Source organism: Nerophis ophidion, linkage group LG06, assembly GCF_033978795.1.
Source record: "Nerophis ophidion isolate RoL-2023_Sa linkage group LG06, RoL_Noph_v1.0, whole genome shotgun sequence".
Taxonomy (NCBI): domain Eukaryota; kingdom Metazoa; phylum Chordata; class Actinopteri; order Syngnathiformes; family Syngnathidae; genus Nerophis; species Nerophis ophidion.
The window spans coordinates 5,101,392-5,119,275 of NC_084616.1; the positions used below are offsets into that span (position 1 = coordinate 5,101,392).

General features: G+C 37.2%; 1 protein-coding gene across 1 annotated transcript in view; it reads left to right on the forward strand.

Moving 5' to 3' along the window:
• LOC133553997 (plexin-A1-like) overlaps positions 1–17,884 on the forward strand; it is a 648,088-nt gene that overhangs the window by 135,682 nt on the left and 494,522 nt on the right. The window contains exon 7 of the mRNA XM_061902321.1: positions 8,318–8,511. Within this exon, the coding sequence (XP_061758305.1) occupies positions 8,318–8,511 (194 nt within the window). The remainder of the gene's footprint in view (positions 1–8,317; positions 8,512–17,884) is intronic.

The following is a 17,884-nucleotide window of genomic DNA, read 5'->3' on the forward strand; positions in this document are numbered from 1 at the left end:
ACAAACCAAGGTCCATAAAGACATGGATAACAGAGTCTGGTGTGAATGAACTTGACTGGCCTGCACAGAGTCCTGACCTGAACCCGATAGAACACCTTTTGGGATGACTGAGAGCCGGGCCTTTTCCACCAACATCAGTGTGTGACTTTACCAATGGGCTTTTTGAAGAATGGCGGGAAATTGCTATAAACACATTCCGCAACCTTGTGGACAGCCTTCCCAGAGGACTTGAAGCTGTAATAGCTGCAAAAAGTGGAGCCACATCTTATTGAACCCTGGGGGTTAGGAATGGGATGGCAGTTTAAGTTCATATGTGAGTCAAGGCAGGTGTGTCAGGTTCAAACACTGATGACATCTATTAAACTGACAAGAAGCAAGGAATCATTGATTGATTGATTGATACTTTTATTAGTAGATACATACTCTGTACAATTGACCACTAACATGTTTAAGTCGGGGTCCACGTTAATCAATTCATGGTAGGCACATAGTTCAATTTGGCTCAATGAGGAGAGACGTTTGGGGCTGCAAACTCAGTTGCAGTCTCCCACCACGCTCTGAGGTCCAGTCCCACGTGCTCCTCTATTTATTTACATCACTGAGGCTGGTTCTGAAGGAAGGGGGGTCATTTCAGCAGCCTCAGGTAGACATTGTGTCTAACAGTATAGCTCGCTTGGGGCGGTGTAGCTCGGTGGGTTGAGTGGCCGTGTCAGCAACTTGAGGGTTCCGGGTTCAATCCCCGCTTCCACCCTCCTAGTCACTGCCGTTGTGTCCTTGGGCAAGACACTTTACCCACCTGCTCCCAGTGCCACTCACACTGCTTTAAATGGAACTTAGTGCCGCCATCGTGTGGGTTGCACGGTTTGACTCTTTATTATTTCAATAAAGTCGCTCGCAGTGTCGGTCGGTCGATCTTTCAGCCCGTCGGCTCCGCCTTTCCACACTTACATATTGGGTTTCACTATGGAAAGTGCTTGGAGTCACTAGAGAAACAGCGCTATATAATTTACGTCATTTATCAGAAATGCAAATGTGCTGACACTCGTGATATCGCCTTGTCTCTGCTTTATATTGTCTTTATATTGGTTTTATATTTATTTATTTTCGTTGTTGTTGTTTTATGTTTTTATTCGGTCATTGGTGGAGCATAATATTGTTTTTTTTAATATTGTTTTTAACATGGCTGTGTAGCACTTTGGAAACGTTCTTGTTGTTTAAATGTGCTATATAAATAAAGTGGATTGGATCGGATTGGATTGTCCGCGTCACGGTACTAGAGTTTCTGGACATAAACACTGATAAGAGACGACTGGCATTTCAAGATTGCAAGTTGTCCCTTTGCACAAATAGAAAAGTACAACTTCAGCACAATCAGAAATGCAAATGTGCTGACACTGGTGATATCGCCTTGTCTCTGCTTTGTTATATTATTTTTTGTATTGGTTTTATATTTATTTATTTTTTGCTGTTGTTTTTTGTTTTTATTCAGTCATTGGTGGAGCATAATATAGTTTTTTTTTAATATTGTTTTTAACATGGCTGTGCAGCACTTTGGAAACGTTCTTGTTGTTTAAATGTGCTATATAAATAAAGTGGATTGGATCGGATTGGATTGTCCGCGTCACTTTACTGGAGTTTCTGGACATAAACACTGATAAGAGACGACTGGCATTTCAAGATTGCAAGTTGTCCCTTTGCACAGATAGAAAAGTACAACTTCAGCACAATCAGAAATGCAAATGTGCTGACACTCGTGATATCGCCTTGTCTCTGCTTTGTTATATTGTTTTTTATATTGGTTTTATATTTATTTATTTTTTGCTGTTGTTTTTTGTTTTTATTCGGTCATTGGTGGAGCATAATATTGTTTTTTTTTAATATTGTTTTTAACATGGCTGTGCAGCACTTTGGAAACGTTCTTGTTGTTTAAATGTGCTACATAAATAAAGTGGATCAGATTGGATTGTCCGTGTCACGGTACTGGAGTTTCTGGACATAAACACTGATAAGAGACGACTCGCATTTCAAGATTGCAAGTTGTCCCTTCGCACAAATAGAAAAGTACAACTTCAGCACAATCAGAAATGCAAATGTGCTGACACTTGTGATATCGCCTTGTCTCTGCTTTGTTATATTGTTTTTTATATTGGTTTTATATGTATTTATTTTTTGCTGTTGTTTTTTGTTTTTATTCAGTCATTGGTGGAGCATAATGTTGTTTTTTTTAATATTGTTTTTAACATGGCTGTGTAGCACTTTGGAAACGTTCTTGTTGTTTAAATGTGCTATATAAATAAAGTGGATTGGATTGTCCGTGTCACGGTACTGGAGTTTCTGGACATAAACACTGATAAGAGACGACTCGCATTTCAAGATTGCAAGTTGTCCCTTTGCACAAATAGAAAAGTACAACTTCAGCACAATCAGAAATGCAAATGTGCTGACACTCGTGATATCGCCTTGTCTCTGCTTTGTTATATTGTTTTTTTTATATTGGTTTTATATTTATTTATTTTTGTTGTTGTTGTTTTTTGTTTTTATTCAGTCATTGGTGGAGCACAATATTGTTTATTTTAATATTGTTTTTAACATGGCTGTGCAGCACTTTGGAAACGTTCTTGTTGTTTAAATGTGCTATATAAATAAAGTGGATTGGATCGGATTGGATTGTCCGTGTCACGGTACTGGAGTTTCTGGACATAAACACTGATAAGAGACGACTGGCATTTCAAGATTGCAAGTTGTCCCTTTGCACAAATAGAAAAGTACAACTTCAGCACAATCAGAAATGCAAATGTGCTGACACCCGTGATATCGCCTTGTCTCTGCTTTGTTATATTGTTTTTTATATTGGTTTTATATTTTTTTATTTTTGTTGTTGTTGTTTTTTGTTTTTATTCGGTCATTGGTGGAGCATAATATTGTTTTTTTTTAATATTGTTTTTAACATGGCTGTGCAGCACTTTGGAAACGTTCTTGTTGTTTAAATGTGCTATATAAATAAAGTAGATTGGATCGGATTGGATTGTCCGTGTCACGGTACTGGAGTTTCTGGACATAAACACTGATAAGAGACGACTCGCATTTCAAGATTGCAAGTTGTCCCTTTGCACAAATAGAAAAGTACAACTTCAGCACAATCAGAAATGCAAATGTGCTGACACTCGTGATATCGCTTTGTCTCTGCTTTGTTATATTGTTTTTTATATTGGTTTTATATTTATTTATTTTTGTTGTTGTTGTTTTTTGTTTTTATTCAGTCATTGGAGAGCATAATATTGTTTTTTTTTAATATTGTTTTTAACATGGCTGGGCAGCACTTTGGAAACGTTCCTGTTGTTTATATGTGCTATATAAATAAAGTGGATTGGATCGGATTGGATTGTCCGTGTCACGGTACTGGATTTTCCGGACATAAACACTGATAAGAGACGACTCGCATTTCAAGATTGCAAGTTGTCCCTTTGCACAAATAGAAAAGTACAACTTCAGCACAATCAGAAATGCAAATATGCTGACACTCGTGATATCGGCTTGTCTCTGCTTTGTTATATTGTTTTTTATATTGGTTTTATATTTATTTATTTTTTGCTGTTGTTTTTTGTTTTTATTCAGTCATTGGTGGAGCATAATATTGTTTTTTTTTAATATTGTTTTTAACATGGCTGTGTAGCACTTTGGAAACGTTCTTGTTGTTTAAATGTGCTATATAAATAAAGTGGATTGGATCGGATTGGATTGTCCGCGTCACTTTACTGGAGTTTCTGGACATAAACACTGATAAGAGACGACTCGCATTTCAAGATTGCAAGTTGTCCCTTTGCACAAATAGAAAAGTACAACTTCCGCACAATCAGAAATGCAAATGTGCTGACACTCGTGATATCACCTTGTCTCTGCTTTGTTATATTGTTTTTTATATTGGTTTTATATTTATTTATTTTTTGCTGTTGTTTTTTGTTTTTATTCAGTCATTGGTGGAGCATAATATTGTTTTTTTTTAATATTGTTTTTAACATGGCTGTGCAGCACTTTGGAAACGTTGTTGTTGTTTAAATGTGCTATATAAATAAAGTGGATTGGATCGGATTGGATTGTTCACGTCACGGTACTGGATTTTCTGGACATAAACACTGATAAGAGACGACTCGCGATTCAAGATTGCAAGTTGTCCCTTTGCACAAATAGAAAAGTACAACTTCAGCACAATCAGAAATGCAAATGTGCTGACACTCGTGATATCGCCTTGTCTCTGCTTTGTTATATTGTTTTTTATATTGGTTTTGTATTTATTTATTTTTGTTGTTTTTTGTTTTTATTCAGTCATTGGTGGAGCATAATATTGTTTATTTTAATATTGTTTTTAACATGGCTGTGCAGCACTTTGGAAACGTTCTTGTTGTTTAAAGGTGCTATATAAATAAAGTGGATTGGATCGGATTGGATTGTCCGTGTCACGGTACTGGAGTTTCTGGACATAAACACTGATAAGAGACGACTCGCATTTCAAGATTGCAAGTTGTCCCTTTGCACAGATAGAAAAGTACAACTTCAGCACAATCAGAAATGCAAATGTGCTGACACTCGTGATATCGCCTTGTCTCTGCTTTATATTGTTTTTATATTGGTTTTATATTTATTTATTTTTGTTGTTGTTGTTTTTGGTTTTTATTCAGTCATTGGTGGAGCATAATATTGTTTTTTTTTAAATATTGTTTTTAACATGGCTGTGTAGCACTTTGGAAACGTTCTTGTTGTTTAAATGTGCTATATAAATAAAGTGGATTGGATCGGATTGGATTGTCCGCGTCACGGTACTGGAGTTTCTGGACATAAACACTGATAAGAGACGACTCGCATTTCAAGATTGCAAGTTGTCCCTTTGCACAAATAGAAAAGTACAACTTCAGCACAATCAGAAATGCAAATGTGCTGACACCCGTGATATCGCCTTGTCTCTGCTTTGTTATATTGTTTTTATATTGGTTTTATATTTATTTATTTTTTGTTGTTGTTGTTTTTTGTTTTTATTCAGTCATTGGTGGAGCATAATATTGTTTTTTTTTAAATATTGTTTTTAACATGGCTGTGTAGCACTTTGGAAACGTTCTTGTTGTTTAAATGTGCTATATAAATAAAGTGGATTGGATCGGATTGGATTGTCCGTGTCACGGTACTGGATTTTCTGGACATAAACACTGATAAGAGACGACTCGCATTTCAAGATTGCAAGTTGTCCCTTTGCACAGATAGAAAAGTACAACTTCAGCACAATTGATAATAACTATTATCATTATAATAGTAATCGTCGCGGCTTTTGCAGCCCTTTGAGACACTTGTAATTTAATATAAATAAACATTGATGGATTTCGTTTAAAAATTTCTGCTCATTTTTACACTTAGCCACTCATCCCGCGGGCCGGATGAAAGTTGTACCTGGACCCCCCTGCTCTGGAGTGCGTTACAAGATGCCGACACAACACTTGCTTATGTTGAACAAAGTGGAGTCATTCTGCCTGTCGGTCGCCCTGCAGAGTGAGACGGCCATCTCCCCATGCTGAGGATGCTAATGGTTTGTTGTGTTTGGACGGACTTGCATCATTACCACAGAGTCAACAGCTCGGATTGGGGGGGGGCGGTGCGTGGGACATGAACGTGTCCGCAGACAAATGTGGCCTCACATGGACCTGACATCTGCCGGCCGTGTCGACGCGACATTCCTGCCGTCATTAGCGACTCACAGCGGACGACCTGCTGCATCACTTTCAGACACGGGGGGGTCTCGCGTTAATGTCCTTTTTTTTTTTTCCTCCCAACCTAATTCTAGATGTGATGCATGTCCTAATTAGGGGGACGTGTCAAAATGTGCCTTCGGACCACCATGGTTTTTCCTGTCATTGATGTGTGGAAGTTGGAAATCAATCCTCCACTGAGTTCACCCCCAAAATATTCAACCATATACCGTATTTCCTCGAATTACCGCCCGGGGCGCTAATTATTTTAAAACCACTTCTCACTAGGCCTGCGCTTATAAATTTGAGTGTGATGTAAGGATACCATCATGAAAAGAACATTTAATAAAAAAACGTTATTATGGTCTTACCTTTACTTATAAATGAAGTCCATGCGCAGCTCCTTCTGATCAAAAGCATCGATAACTTCTTTATAGAAGTCTTCCTTATCTTTCTTCAGTTTTAAAAGTCTCTCTGTCTCGATGGAGATCTTCCTTTATTACCTCCTGCTTTGATTGAAAGTCCAGTTTAGAAAACTGTTTTATTTTGTAATCCTCCATGTTAAAAGTGCAAGCGAGAGGAAAAAATAAACCCTTGCTGCTTGTTGTCACTTCTTCTGCAGCCGAGTAGTCGCAAGAAGGATCACTAGCGCCCTCTACCACCAGGAGGCGGGAGTCATTTAATGACTCGTATTTGACACACGCAGCTACGGTATATTAATAAGACATAGCTGCTTACTGTTCTTTTTAGCATATTCAATAGCTTGGACCTTAAATCCTACTGAATAGCTCTTAATCTTCATCCTTTTACACGATTTCAAATGATTGAAATCAGCCTCCTCCATTTGGAAAATGATGTCAGTTGTGACGTGACGAGTTTGACCCGGTGGATATTCTAGGCGTGCGCTAATAAAAATAATATTTTGCGAAACGAGTTTGACCCGGCGTTAGTCCTGAGCCGACGGTAATGCTAAGCATGCGCTAATTATTTTGCGAAACAAGTTTGACCATGAATTGATTAACGTGGACCCCGACTTAAACAAGTTGAAAAACTTATTGGGGTGTTACCATTTAGTGGTCAATTGTACGGAATATGTACTGTACTGTGCAATCTACTAATAAAAGTATCAATCAATCAAAAGACCCGGCAGTAATTCTAGGCAGGCGCATACTATATACCCGGCGGCAATTCAAGGAAATACGGTAACTTGGATTGTTTCCCTGGCTTGGAGACTCTCCCGAAGGACAGTGCAGCGAAGACACAACAAACTACCTTCTTGTCTCCCCTGTTCTTGTTGACTTTGGACTTATTGGCGGCGCGACATCAAGGCCGCGGAGCAGAGACACACGGTTTAGCTCGGTTGGTAGAGTGGCCGTGCCAGCAACTTGAGGATTGCAGGTTCGATTCCCGCTTCTGCCAACCTAGTCACTGCCGTTGTGTCCTTGGGCAAGACCCTTTACCCACCTGCTCCCAGTGCCACCCACACTGGTTTGAATGTAACTTAGATATTGGCTTTCACTATGTAAAGCACTTTGAGTCACTTGAGAAAAAGCGCTATATAAATATAATTCACTTCACTTCACACTGCAGACTTGCACACACACATGCATCCACTAAAATATACGCCACCCCCCATCCAACGTCCTTGACGCAAAACCCATAGGGTTGATGGACGGATGGGCAGCGCCTGAAAAGCTGCAGCCAGCCACCATGGCCCCCCCCTCCCCTCAGTTGCTAGATATCTCAAGATGTACGTTGTAATATGAATATGTGCTTTGCTATGGAAGTTTTTACGAGCCCATTCTAGATTGTATTTTTTTTGTACTCATCCTTCCTTAGTGTTTTACCTTTTTTCGATCTTTTACAGAGCCTTCCCGTTCTGTAACCCTGTATACTGTTTGTCTAATCTCGAACGAGTTTGTGCTGAAAACAAAGTTTTGTTGTACTTGTGCAATGACAATAAAGACCTAGCTACTGACCTACCCAATCACTGATCCAGTTGAGGAAGGAAACCGGACAGAAACATGTTGATTCCGATCTAATCCCCCAACATCTCCGGACCTACGACAATCACTTTCACCGACCATGCCAATTAGTTTCCAAACTCACTAAATCTTCCATGTGTTGCCTTCGCTCTCCACTTCCGTCCACCGCCCCCTAAGTGCCGGCGAGACCCGAGGGTCTCCTGCATCTTTAGGAATTCATGTCATTTTTAACCAGTTAGAAAGCGATAATGGAGTCGTTCGTGGCTTCGTTACGATGCCTTCTCAGCCCTTTGAGACTCTCCGGATTTAGGGTTATATAAGTAAACCCGGGGCGGTATAGCTCGGGTTGGTAAAATGGCCGTACCAGCAACTTGAGGGTTCCAGGTTCGATCCCGGCTTCCGCCATCCCAGTCACTGCCGTTGTGTCCTTGGGCAAGGCACTTTACCCACCTGCTCCCAGTGCCACCCACACTGCTTTAAATGTAGATATTGGGTTTCGCTATGTAAAAGTGCTTTGAGTCACTAGAGAAAAGCGCTATATAAATATAATTCACTTCACTTCACTGAACATTGAATGGTTGATTGATTCTCTCTCTCTTTGTTCCGCCCAGCCGCTGCGGATTGACGATAATTTCTGCGGCCACGACTTCAACCAGCCTCTGGGGGGCACCACCACCATCGAGGGCGTCCCGCTGTACGTGGACAAGGAGGACGGCATGACCTCCGTGGCGGCCTACGACTACCGGGGACACACGGTGGCGTTCATGGGCACTCGCGGCGGACGCATGAAAAAGGTAAGCCACTTGTTCCCGTGTCGCTGGAACCAATGCTAGCTAGCTAGCTAGCTAAGCCGCGAGGGAGTAGGTTTATGTAGACCTCACTCCTCGACACCTTAAGAGCCACGCCGGACAATGAGCTGATTGATTGTTAGCTAGCGCTTTGAGCGCAACGGATGCGATGAGCATGACAGCGCAGGCTTTTAGCTCGTTGGTTAGCTCTTGACCAGGGGCATACTGATGCATCACAGAAATGGGGCTTACTGGGAACTGGCAACACTTCCGGTTTCCCAGCATGCTTTGCGACACTTGTTTTTGTAAAAAAAAAACATGCTTCAGTTATTTATTTATTTAAATTTTATATATATTTATTTATTTTTATTTATTTTTTTAACATGCTGCTGTTGAAGAATGTAGTTGTTACACCTGTCCTGCTGTTCGGCTCCGGTGCACATAGGTAAACATTTAAATAATAAGCATTTGTTCCGGTGTCGCAGCTAATACCAATGCTAGCTATCTAAGACGTGAAGGAGTAGGTTTTGTGGACCTCACTCCTCGACACCTTAAGAGCCACGCTGGACAATGAGCTGATTGATTGTTGGCTAGCGCTTTGAGCGCAACGGATGCGATGAGCATGACAGCGCAGGCTTTTAGCTCATTGGTTAGCTCTTGACCAGGGGCATACTGGTTTCCAGGAGGATGCATCGCAGAAATGGGGCTTACTGGGAACTGGCTACACTTCCGGTTTCCCAGCATGCTTTGCGACACTTGTTTTTGTAAAAAAAAAAAACATGCTTCAGTTATTTATTTATTTAAATTTTATATGTATTTATTTATTTGTATTTATTTTTTTAACATGCTGCTGTTGAAGAATGTAGTTGTTACACCTGTCCTGCTGTTCGGCTCCGGTGCACATAGGTAAACATTTAAATAATAAGCATTTGTTCCGGTGTCGCAGCTAATACCAATGCTAGCTATCTAAGACGTGAGGGAGTAGGTTTTTGTAGACCTCACTCCTCGACACCTTAAGAGCCACGCTGGACAATGAGCTGACGGATTGTTAGCCAGAGCTTTGAACGCAATGAGCATGACAGCGCAGGCTTTTAGCTCGTTGGTTAGCTCTTGGCCGGGGAATACAGGGTTCCAGGAGAAATGTGGCTTACTGATGCTTCCGGTTTCCCAGCATGCTTTGCGGCACTTGTTTCGTAGAAAAAACATGCTTAAGGTAAAGATAGTTGACTTGTGTGTGTAACTTAAGTGTTGTCATTTTAGTTTTCACCTGACATTCACGTTGTGATGTTCCGATTAGTTTCATACTGCTGATACAGATACACTTGTGAGGAATGCCGATACCGATCACATATATTACAGTAACTATACAGTTTTCAATTAATTATTGGCAAGTGCTCTTGATAGTTTACCAGTATCAACACAATATGTAAAACTCATTGACATCCTTAAATGTAGTTGTTACACCTGTCCTGCTGTTCGGCTCCGGTGCACATAGGTAAACATTTAAATAATAAGCATTTGTTCCCGTGTCGCTGTTCCACAGCTGGTACCAATGCTTGCTAGCTTAGCCGTGAGGGAGTAGGTTTTGTAGACCTCACTTCTCGACACCTTAAGAGCAGCGCTGGACAATGGGCCGACAACATGTTAGCCAGCGCTTAAAGAGCATGACAGCGCAGGCTTTTAGCTCGTTGGTTAGCTCTTGACCAGGGGCTTACGGGGTTCCAGGAGGATGCATCACAGAAATGGGGCTTACTGGGAACCGGAAACACTTCCGGTTTCCCAGCATGCTTTGCGGCACTTGTTTTGTAAAAAAAAAAAAAAACCTGCTTAAGTTAAAGATAGTTGACTTGTGTGTGTTTACTTAAGTGTTGTCATTTTGGTTTTCACCTGACATTCACGTTGTAATGTTTCGATCAGTTCCATACTGCTGATACAGATACACAAGTGAGGATTGCCGATACCGATCACATGTATTACAGTAAATATACATTTTTCAATTAATTATTGGCAAGTGCTCTTGACAGTTTACCAGTATCAACACAATTTGTAAAACTCATTGACATCCTTAAATGTAGTTGTTACTCCTGTCCTGCTGTTCGGCTCCGGTGCACATAGGTAAACATTTAAATGATAAGCATTTGTTCCCCTGTCGCAGCTAATACCAATGCTAGCTAGCTAAGCCGTGAGGGAGTAGGTTTTGTAGACCTCACTTCTCGACACCTTAAGAGCAACGCTGGACAATGAGCCGACAACATGTTAGCTAGTGCTTAAAGAGCATGACAGCGCAGGCTTTTAGCTCTATAGTTAGCTCTTGACCAGGGGCATACGGGGTTCCAGGAGGATGCATCACAGAAATGGGGCTTACTGGGAACCGGAAACACTTCCGGTTTCCCTGCATGCTTTGCGGCACTTGTTTTGTAAAAAAAAAAAAAACATGCTTAACTTAAAGATAGTTGACTTGTGTGTGTTTACTTAAGTGTTGTCATTTTGGTTTTCACCTGACATTCACGTTGTAATGTTCCGATCAGTTTCATACTGCCGATACAGATACACAGGTGAGGAATGCCGATACCGATCACATATATTACAGTAACTATACAGTTTTCAATTAATTATTGGTAAGTGCTCTTGACAGTTTACCAATATCAACACAATATGTAAAACTTATTGACATCCTTAAATGTAGTTGTTACACCTGTCCTGCTGTTCGGCTCCGGTGCACATAGGTAAACATTTAAATGATAAGCATTTGTTCCCCTGTCGCAGCTAATACCAATGCTAGCTATGTAAGCCGTGAGGGAGTAGGTTTTGTAGACCTGACTTCTCGACACCTTAAGAGCAGCGCTGGACAATGAGCTGACGGATTGGTTTTGTACTTGTGCTCAGTCCTATCATTTGGGACTTAATCTTCAAATAACACAGGACGGGTGTTTGAAATGACATTAATGCAATTATGTCGTCCAATCATTCTCGAGAGAAGTATTTGGCTGTTAAACCTCACGGAAGCTGCGGTTGAGAAAGCCCATGATGTGCCTGCAAAGCTCCATCCACACTCAGCGTTATGTTGGCAGCGTGGCGTCTTCGGGCTGGTGTGTGGAGGGGACGTCACGTGGCGAGTGCCAATCAGCCGCTTCTTCGTCTCACACCCAGCTGGGCCACACCTCCCTGGTATCTGCCGCCTTCCCTATCTCTGCTGTCCCGCGGAAGGGAGCGGCGGATCAAACCGGAAAGCTTCTGTGATCAGAGAGTTTTGTGAGGGTTTGTTGTGGCGGCTGCTGCCTGCTTCACGCTTCCTCATGAGGCTGTGGACTGAAGCAGGTGAAATGCTGTAGTGCAAGTAAGAACTACAGCAGACTGTTGAAAGTGTCTATATTAGCTATATTAGCCTACTATCAAAATGACTTTAAAAGTCTTATATAAGTGTTATAATGAAGGCAACACATGATGTAAGTGTCTATATTAGCCTACTATCAAAATGACTATAAAAGTCTTATACATGTGTTATAATGAAGGCAACACATCATGTAAGTGTTTATATTAGCCTACTATCAAAATTGCTTTAAAAGTCTTATATAAGTGTTATAATGAAGACAACACATGATGTAAGTGTCTATATTAGCCTACTATCAAAATGACTATAAAAGTCTTATACATGTGTTAAAATGAAGGCAACACACGATGTAAGTGTCTATATTAGCTATATTAGCCTACTATCAAAATGACTTTAAAAGTCTTATATAAGTGTTATAATGAAGACAACACATGAGGAAAGTGTCTATATTAGCTATATTAGCCTACTATCAAAATGACTTTAAAAGTCTTATATAAGTGTTATAATGAAGACAACACATGATGAAAGTGTCTATATTAGCTATATTAGCCTACTATCAAAATTACTTTAAAAGTCTTATACAAGTGTTATAATGAAGGCAACACATGTTGTAAGTGTCTATATTAGCCTACTATCAAAATGACTTTAAAAGTCTTATATACGTGTTATAATGAAGGCAACACATCATGTAAGTGTCTATATTAGCTATAATAGCCTACTATCAAAATGACTTTAAAAGTCTTATATAAGTGTTATAATGAAGGCAACACATGATGTAAGTGTCTATATTAGCCTACTATCAAAATGACTTTAAAAGTCCTATATAAGTGTTGTAATGAGGGCAACACTTGATGGAAGTGTCTATATTAGCTATATTAGCCTACTATCAAAATTACTTTAAAAGTCTTATATATGTGTTATAATGAATGCAACACATCATTTGTTTGTATTAGCCTACTATCAAAATGACTTTAAAAGCCCTATTAAAGTTTTATAATGAAGGCAACACATGATGTAAGTGTCTATATTAGCTAAATTAGCCTACTATCTAAATGACTGTAAAAGTCTTATATAAGTGTTATAATGAAGACAACACATGATGTAAGTGTCTATATTAGCTAAATTAGCCTACTATCTAAATGACTGTAAAAGTCTTATATAAGTGTTATAATGTAGGCAACACATGATGTAAGTGTCTATATTAGCTATATTTGCCTACTATCAAAATTACTTTAAAAGTCTTATATAAGTGTTATAATGAAGGCAACACATGATGTAAGTGTCTATATTAGCTATATTAGCCTACTATCAAAATGACTTTAAATGTCTTATATATGTGTTATAATGAATGCAACACATCATGTGTTTGTATTAGCCTACTATCAAAATGACTTTAAAAGTCTTATATAAGTGTTATAATCAAGACAACACATGATGTAATTGTCTAAATTAGCTATATTAGCCTACTATCAAAATGACTTTAAATGTCTTATATAAGTGTTATAATGAAGACAACACATCATGTGTTTATATTAGCCTACTATCAAGATGACTTTAAAAGCCCTATAAAAAGTGTTATAATCAAGGCAACACGTGATGTAAGTGTTTATATTAGCTATATTAGCCTACTATCAAAATTACTTTAAAAGTCTTATACAACTGTTGTAATGAAGGCAACACATAATGTAAGTGTCTATATTAGCTCAAATAACCTACTATGTAAATGACTTTAAAAGTCTTATATAAGTGTTATAATGAAAACAACACATGATGTAAGTGTCTATATTAGCTATATTAGCCTACTATCAAAATGACTTTAAAAGTCTTGTATACGTGTTATAATGAAGGCAACACATGATGTAAGTGTCTATATTAGCCTACTATCAAAATTACTTTAAAGGTCTTATACAAGTGTTATAATGAAGACAACACATGACGTAAGTGTCTATATTAGCTATATTAGCCTACTATCAAAATGACTTTAAAAGTCTTATACAAGTGTTATAATGAAGACAACACATGACGTAAGTGTCTATATTAGCTATATTAGCCTACTATCAAAATGACTTTAAAAGTCTTATACAAGTGTTATAATGAAGGCAACACATAATGTAAGTGTCTATATTAGCTATATTAGCCTACTATCAAAATGACTTTAAAAGTCTTGTATACGTGTTATAATGAAGGCAACACATGATGTAAGTGTCTATATTAGCCTACTATCAAAATTACTTTAAAGGTCTTATATAAGTGTTATAATGAAGGCAACACATGATGTAAGTGTCTATATTAGCCTACTATCAAAATGACTTTAAAAGTCTTATACAAGTGTTATAATGAAGACAACACATGACGTAAGTGTCTATATTAGCTATATTAGCCTACTATCAAAATGACTTTAAAAGTCTTATACAAGTGTTATAATGAAGACAACACATGACGTAAGTGTCTATATTAGCTATATTAGCCTACTATCAAAATGACTTTAAAAGTCTTATACAAGTGTTATAATGAAGGCAACACATAATGTATGTGTCTGTATTAGCTCAAATAACCTACTATGTAAATGACTTTAAAAGTCTTATATAAGTGTTATAATGAAAACAACACATGATGTAAGTGTCTATATTAGCTATATTAGCCTACTATCAAAATGACTTTAAAAGTCTTATATAAGTGTTATAATGAAGACAACACATGAGGAAAGTGTCTATATTAGCTATATTAGCCTACTATCAAAATGACTTTAAAAGTCTTATATAAGTGTTATAATGAAGACAACACATGATGAAAGTGTCTATATTAGCTATATTAGCCTACTATCAAAATTACTTTAAAAGTCTTATACAAGTGTTATAATGAAGGCAACACATGTTGTAAGTGTCTATATTAGCCTACTATCAAAATGACTTTAAAAGTCTTATATACGTGTTATAATGAAGGCAACACATCATGTAAGTGTCTATATTAGCTATAATAGCCTACTATCAAAATGACTTTAAAAGTCTTATATAAGTGTTATAATGAAGGCAACACATGATGTAAGTGTCTATATTAGCCTACTATCAAAATGACTTTAAAAGTCCTATATAAGTGTTGTAATGAGGGCAACACTTGATGGAAGTGTCTATATTAGCTATATTAGCCTACTATCAAAATTACTTTAAAAGTCTTATATATGTGTTATAATGAATGCAACACATCATTTGTTTGTATTAGCCTACTATCAAAATGACTTTAAAAGCCCTATTAAAGTTTTATAATGAAGGCAACACATGATGTAAGTGTCTATATTAGCTAAATTAGCCTACTATCTAAATGACTGTAAAAGTCTTATATAAGTGTTATAATGAAGACAACACATGATGTAAGTGTCTATATTAGCTAAATTAGCCTACTATCTAAATGACTGTAAAAGTCTTATATAAGTGTTATAATGTAGGCAACACATGATGTAAGTGTCTATATTAGCTATATTTGCCTACTATCAAAATTACTTTAAAAGTCTTATATAAGTGTTATAATGAAGACAACACATGATGTAAGTGTCTATATTAGCTATATTAGCCTATTATCAAAATGACTTTAAATGTCTTATATATGTGTTATAATGAATGCAACACATCATGTGTTTGTATTAGCCTACTATCAAAATGACTTTAAAAGTCTTATATAAGTGTTATAATCAAGACAACACATGATGTAATTGTCTAAATTAGCTATATTAGCCTACTATCAAAATGACTTTAAATGTCTTATATAAGTGTTATAATGAAGACAACACATCATGTGTTTATATTAGCCTACTATCAAGATGACTTTAAAAGCCCTATAAAAAGTGTTATAATCAAGGCAACACGTGATGTAAGTGTTTATATTAGCTATATTAGCCTACTATCAAAATTACTTTAAAAGTCTTATACAACTGTTGTAATGAAGGCAACACATAATGTAAGTGTCTATATTAGCTCAAATAACCTACTATGTAAATGACTTTAAAAGTCTTATATAAGTGTTATAATGAAAACAACACATGATGTAAGTGTCTATATTAGCTATATTAGCCTACTATCAAAATGACTTTAAAAGTCTTGTATACGTGTTATAATGAAGGCAACACATGATGTAAGTGTCTATATTAGCCTACTATCAAAATTACTTTAAAGGTCTTATACAAGTGTTATAATGAAGACAACACATGACGTAAGTGTCTATATTAGCTATATTAGCCTACTATCAAAATGACTTTAAAAGTCTTATACAAGTGTTATAATGAAGACAACACATGACGTAAGTGTCTATATTAGCTATATTAGCCTACTATCAAAATGACTTTAAAAGTCTTATACAAGTGTTATAATGAAGGCAACACATAATGTAAGTGTCTATATTAGCTATATTAGCCTACTATCAAAATGACTTTAAAAGTCTTGTATACGTGTTATAATGAAGGCAACACATGATGTAAGTGTCTATATTAGCCTACTATCAAAATTACTTTAAAGGTCTTATATAAGTGTTATAATGAAGGCAACACATGATGTAAGTGTCTATATTAGCCTACTATCAAAATGACTTTAAAAGTCTTATACAAGTGTTATAATGAAGACAACACATGACGTAAGTGTCTATATTAGCTATATTAGCCTACTATCAAAATGACTTTAAAAGTCTTATACAAGTGTTATAATGAAGACAACACATGACGTAAGTGTCTATATTAGCTATATTAGCCTACTATCAAAATGACTTTAAAAGTCTTATACAAGTGTTATAATGAAGGCAACACATAATGTATGTGTCTGTATTAGCTCAAATAACCTACTATGTAAATGACTTTAAAAGTCTTATATAAGTGTTATAATGAAAACAACACATGATGTAAGTGTCTATATTAGCTATATTAGCCTACTATCAAAATGACTTTAAAAGTCTTGTATACGTGTTATAATGAAGGCAACACATGATGTAAGTGTCTATATTAGCCTACTATCAAAATTACTTTAAAGGTCTTATATAAGTGTTATAATGAAGGCAACACATGATGTAAGTGTCTATATTAGCTATATTAGCCTACTATCAAAATGACTTTAAAAGTCTTATACAAGTGTTATAATGAAGACAACACATGACGTAAGTGTCTATATTAGCTATATTAGCCTACTATCAAAATGACTTTAAAAGTCTTATATAAGTGTTATAATGAAGACAACACATGATGAAAGTGTCTATATTAGCCTAATTAGCCTACAAACTTATACCTACAAACGAGGCATAATGATGCAATATGTACATAGATCTAGCCTAATTAGCATGTTAGCATCAATTAGCTTGCAGTCGTGCACTGACCAAATATGCCTGATTAGCACTCCAACAAGTCAACAACATCAACAAAGCTCACCTTTTGTGCATTCACGCACAGCATAAAACGTTTGGTGGACATAATGAGACAAAGAAGGAGTGGCATAAAACTCGTCGGAGAAAGTTGTACATGATGAGTTCAAGGACCGCTGAAATGAGTAGGAGAAAACAGTGCTTGCCAAATACTCTCATCAGTGAAGCATGTTTAGTGTGAACTTTGGGACTTTTTAACAATTAAGAAGGTTTCTGTCATCTTTGTTCTCATACAGAAACCATATTTAAACAAAATATATATATATTTTTTCATCTTTTTCTATTTTCACACATTTCGGGTTGCTGACAGCCGCACTAGTCGTTTGGCACCCGGGCCTGTTTAATGTTTGGGTCGATACAGTAATTTATTCATGATGATTAGAAAACGCTGACCTCTGACCTTGAGTGTGCTAAATGTGATTGGGAGTTATTTATGTGACATTAATTTAACAAGGAAAGGGCCGACCTTTGACCCCTGTGACTTAATGACTTGTGTCAGTGTTAATGAGTGCACAGGAAAAAAAAAGATGAAGTCATGTTTAAAGCCGCACCCGGAAAACACACCCGCTCCCTAATGCCGCAGGCTCCGCCCCCTTTTTAAAACAGGAAGTCAACACAATTCATGTTTGTATACTTAGTAAACACTAAGTGAGA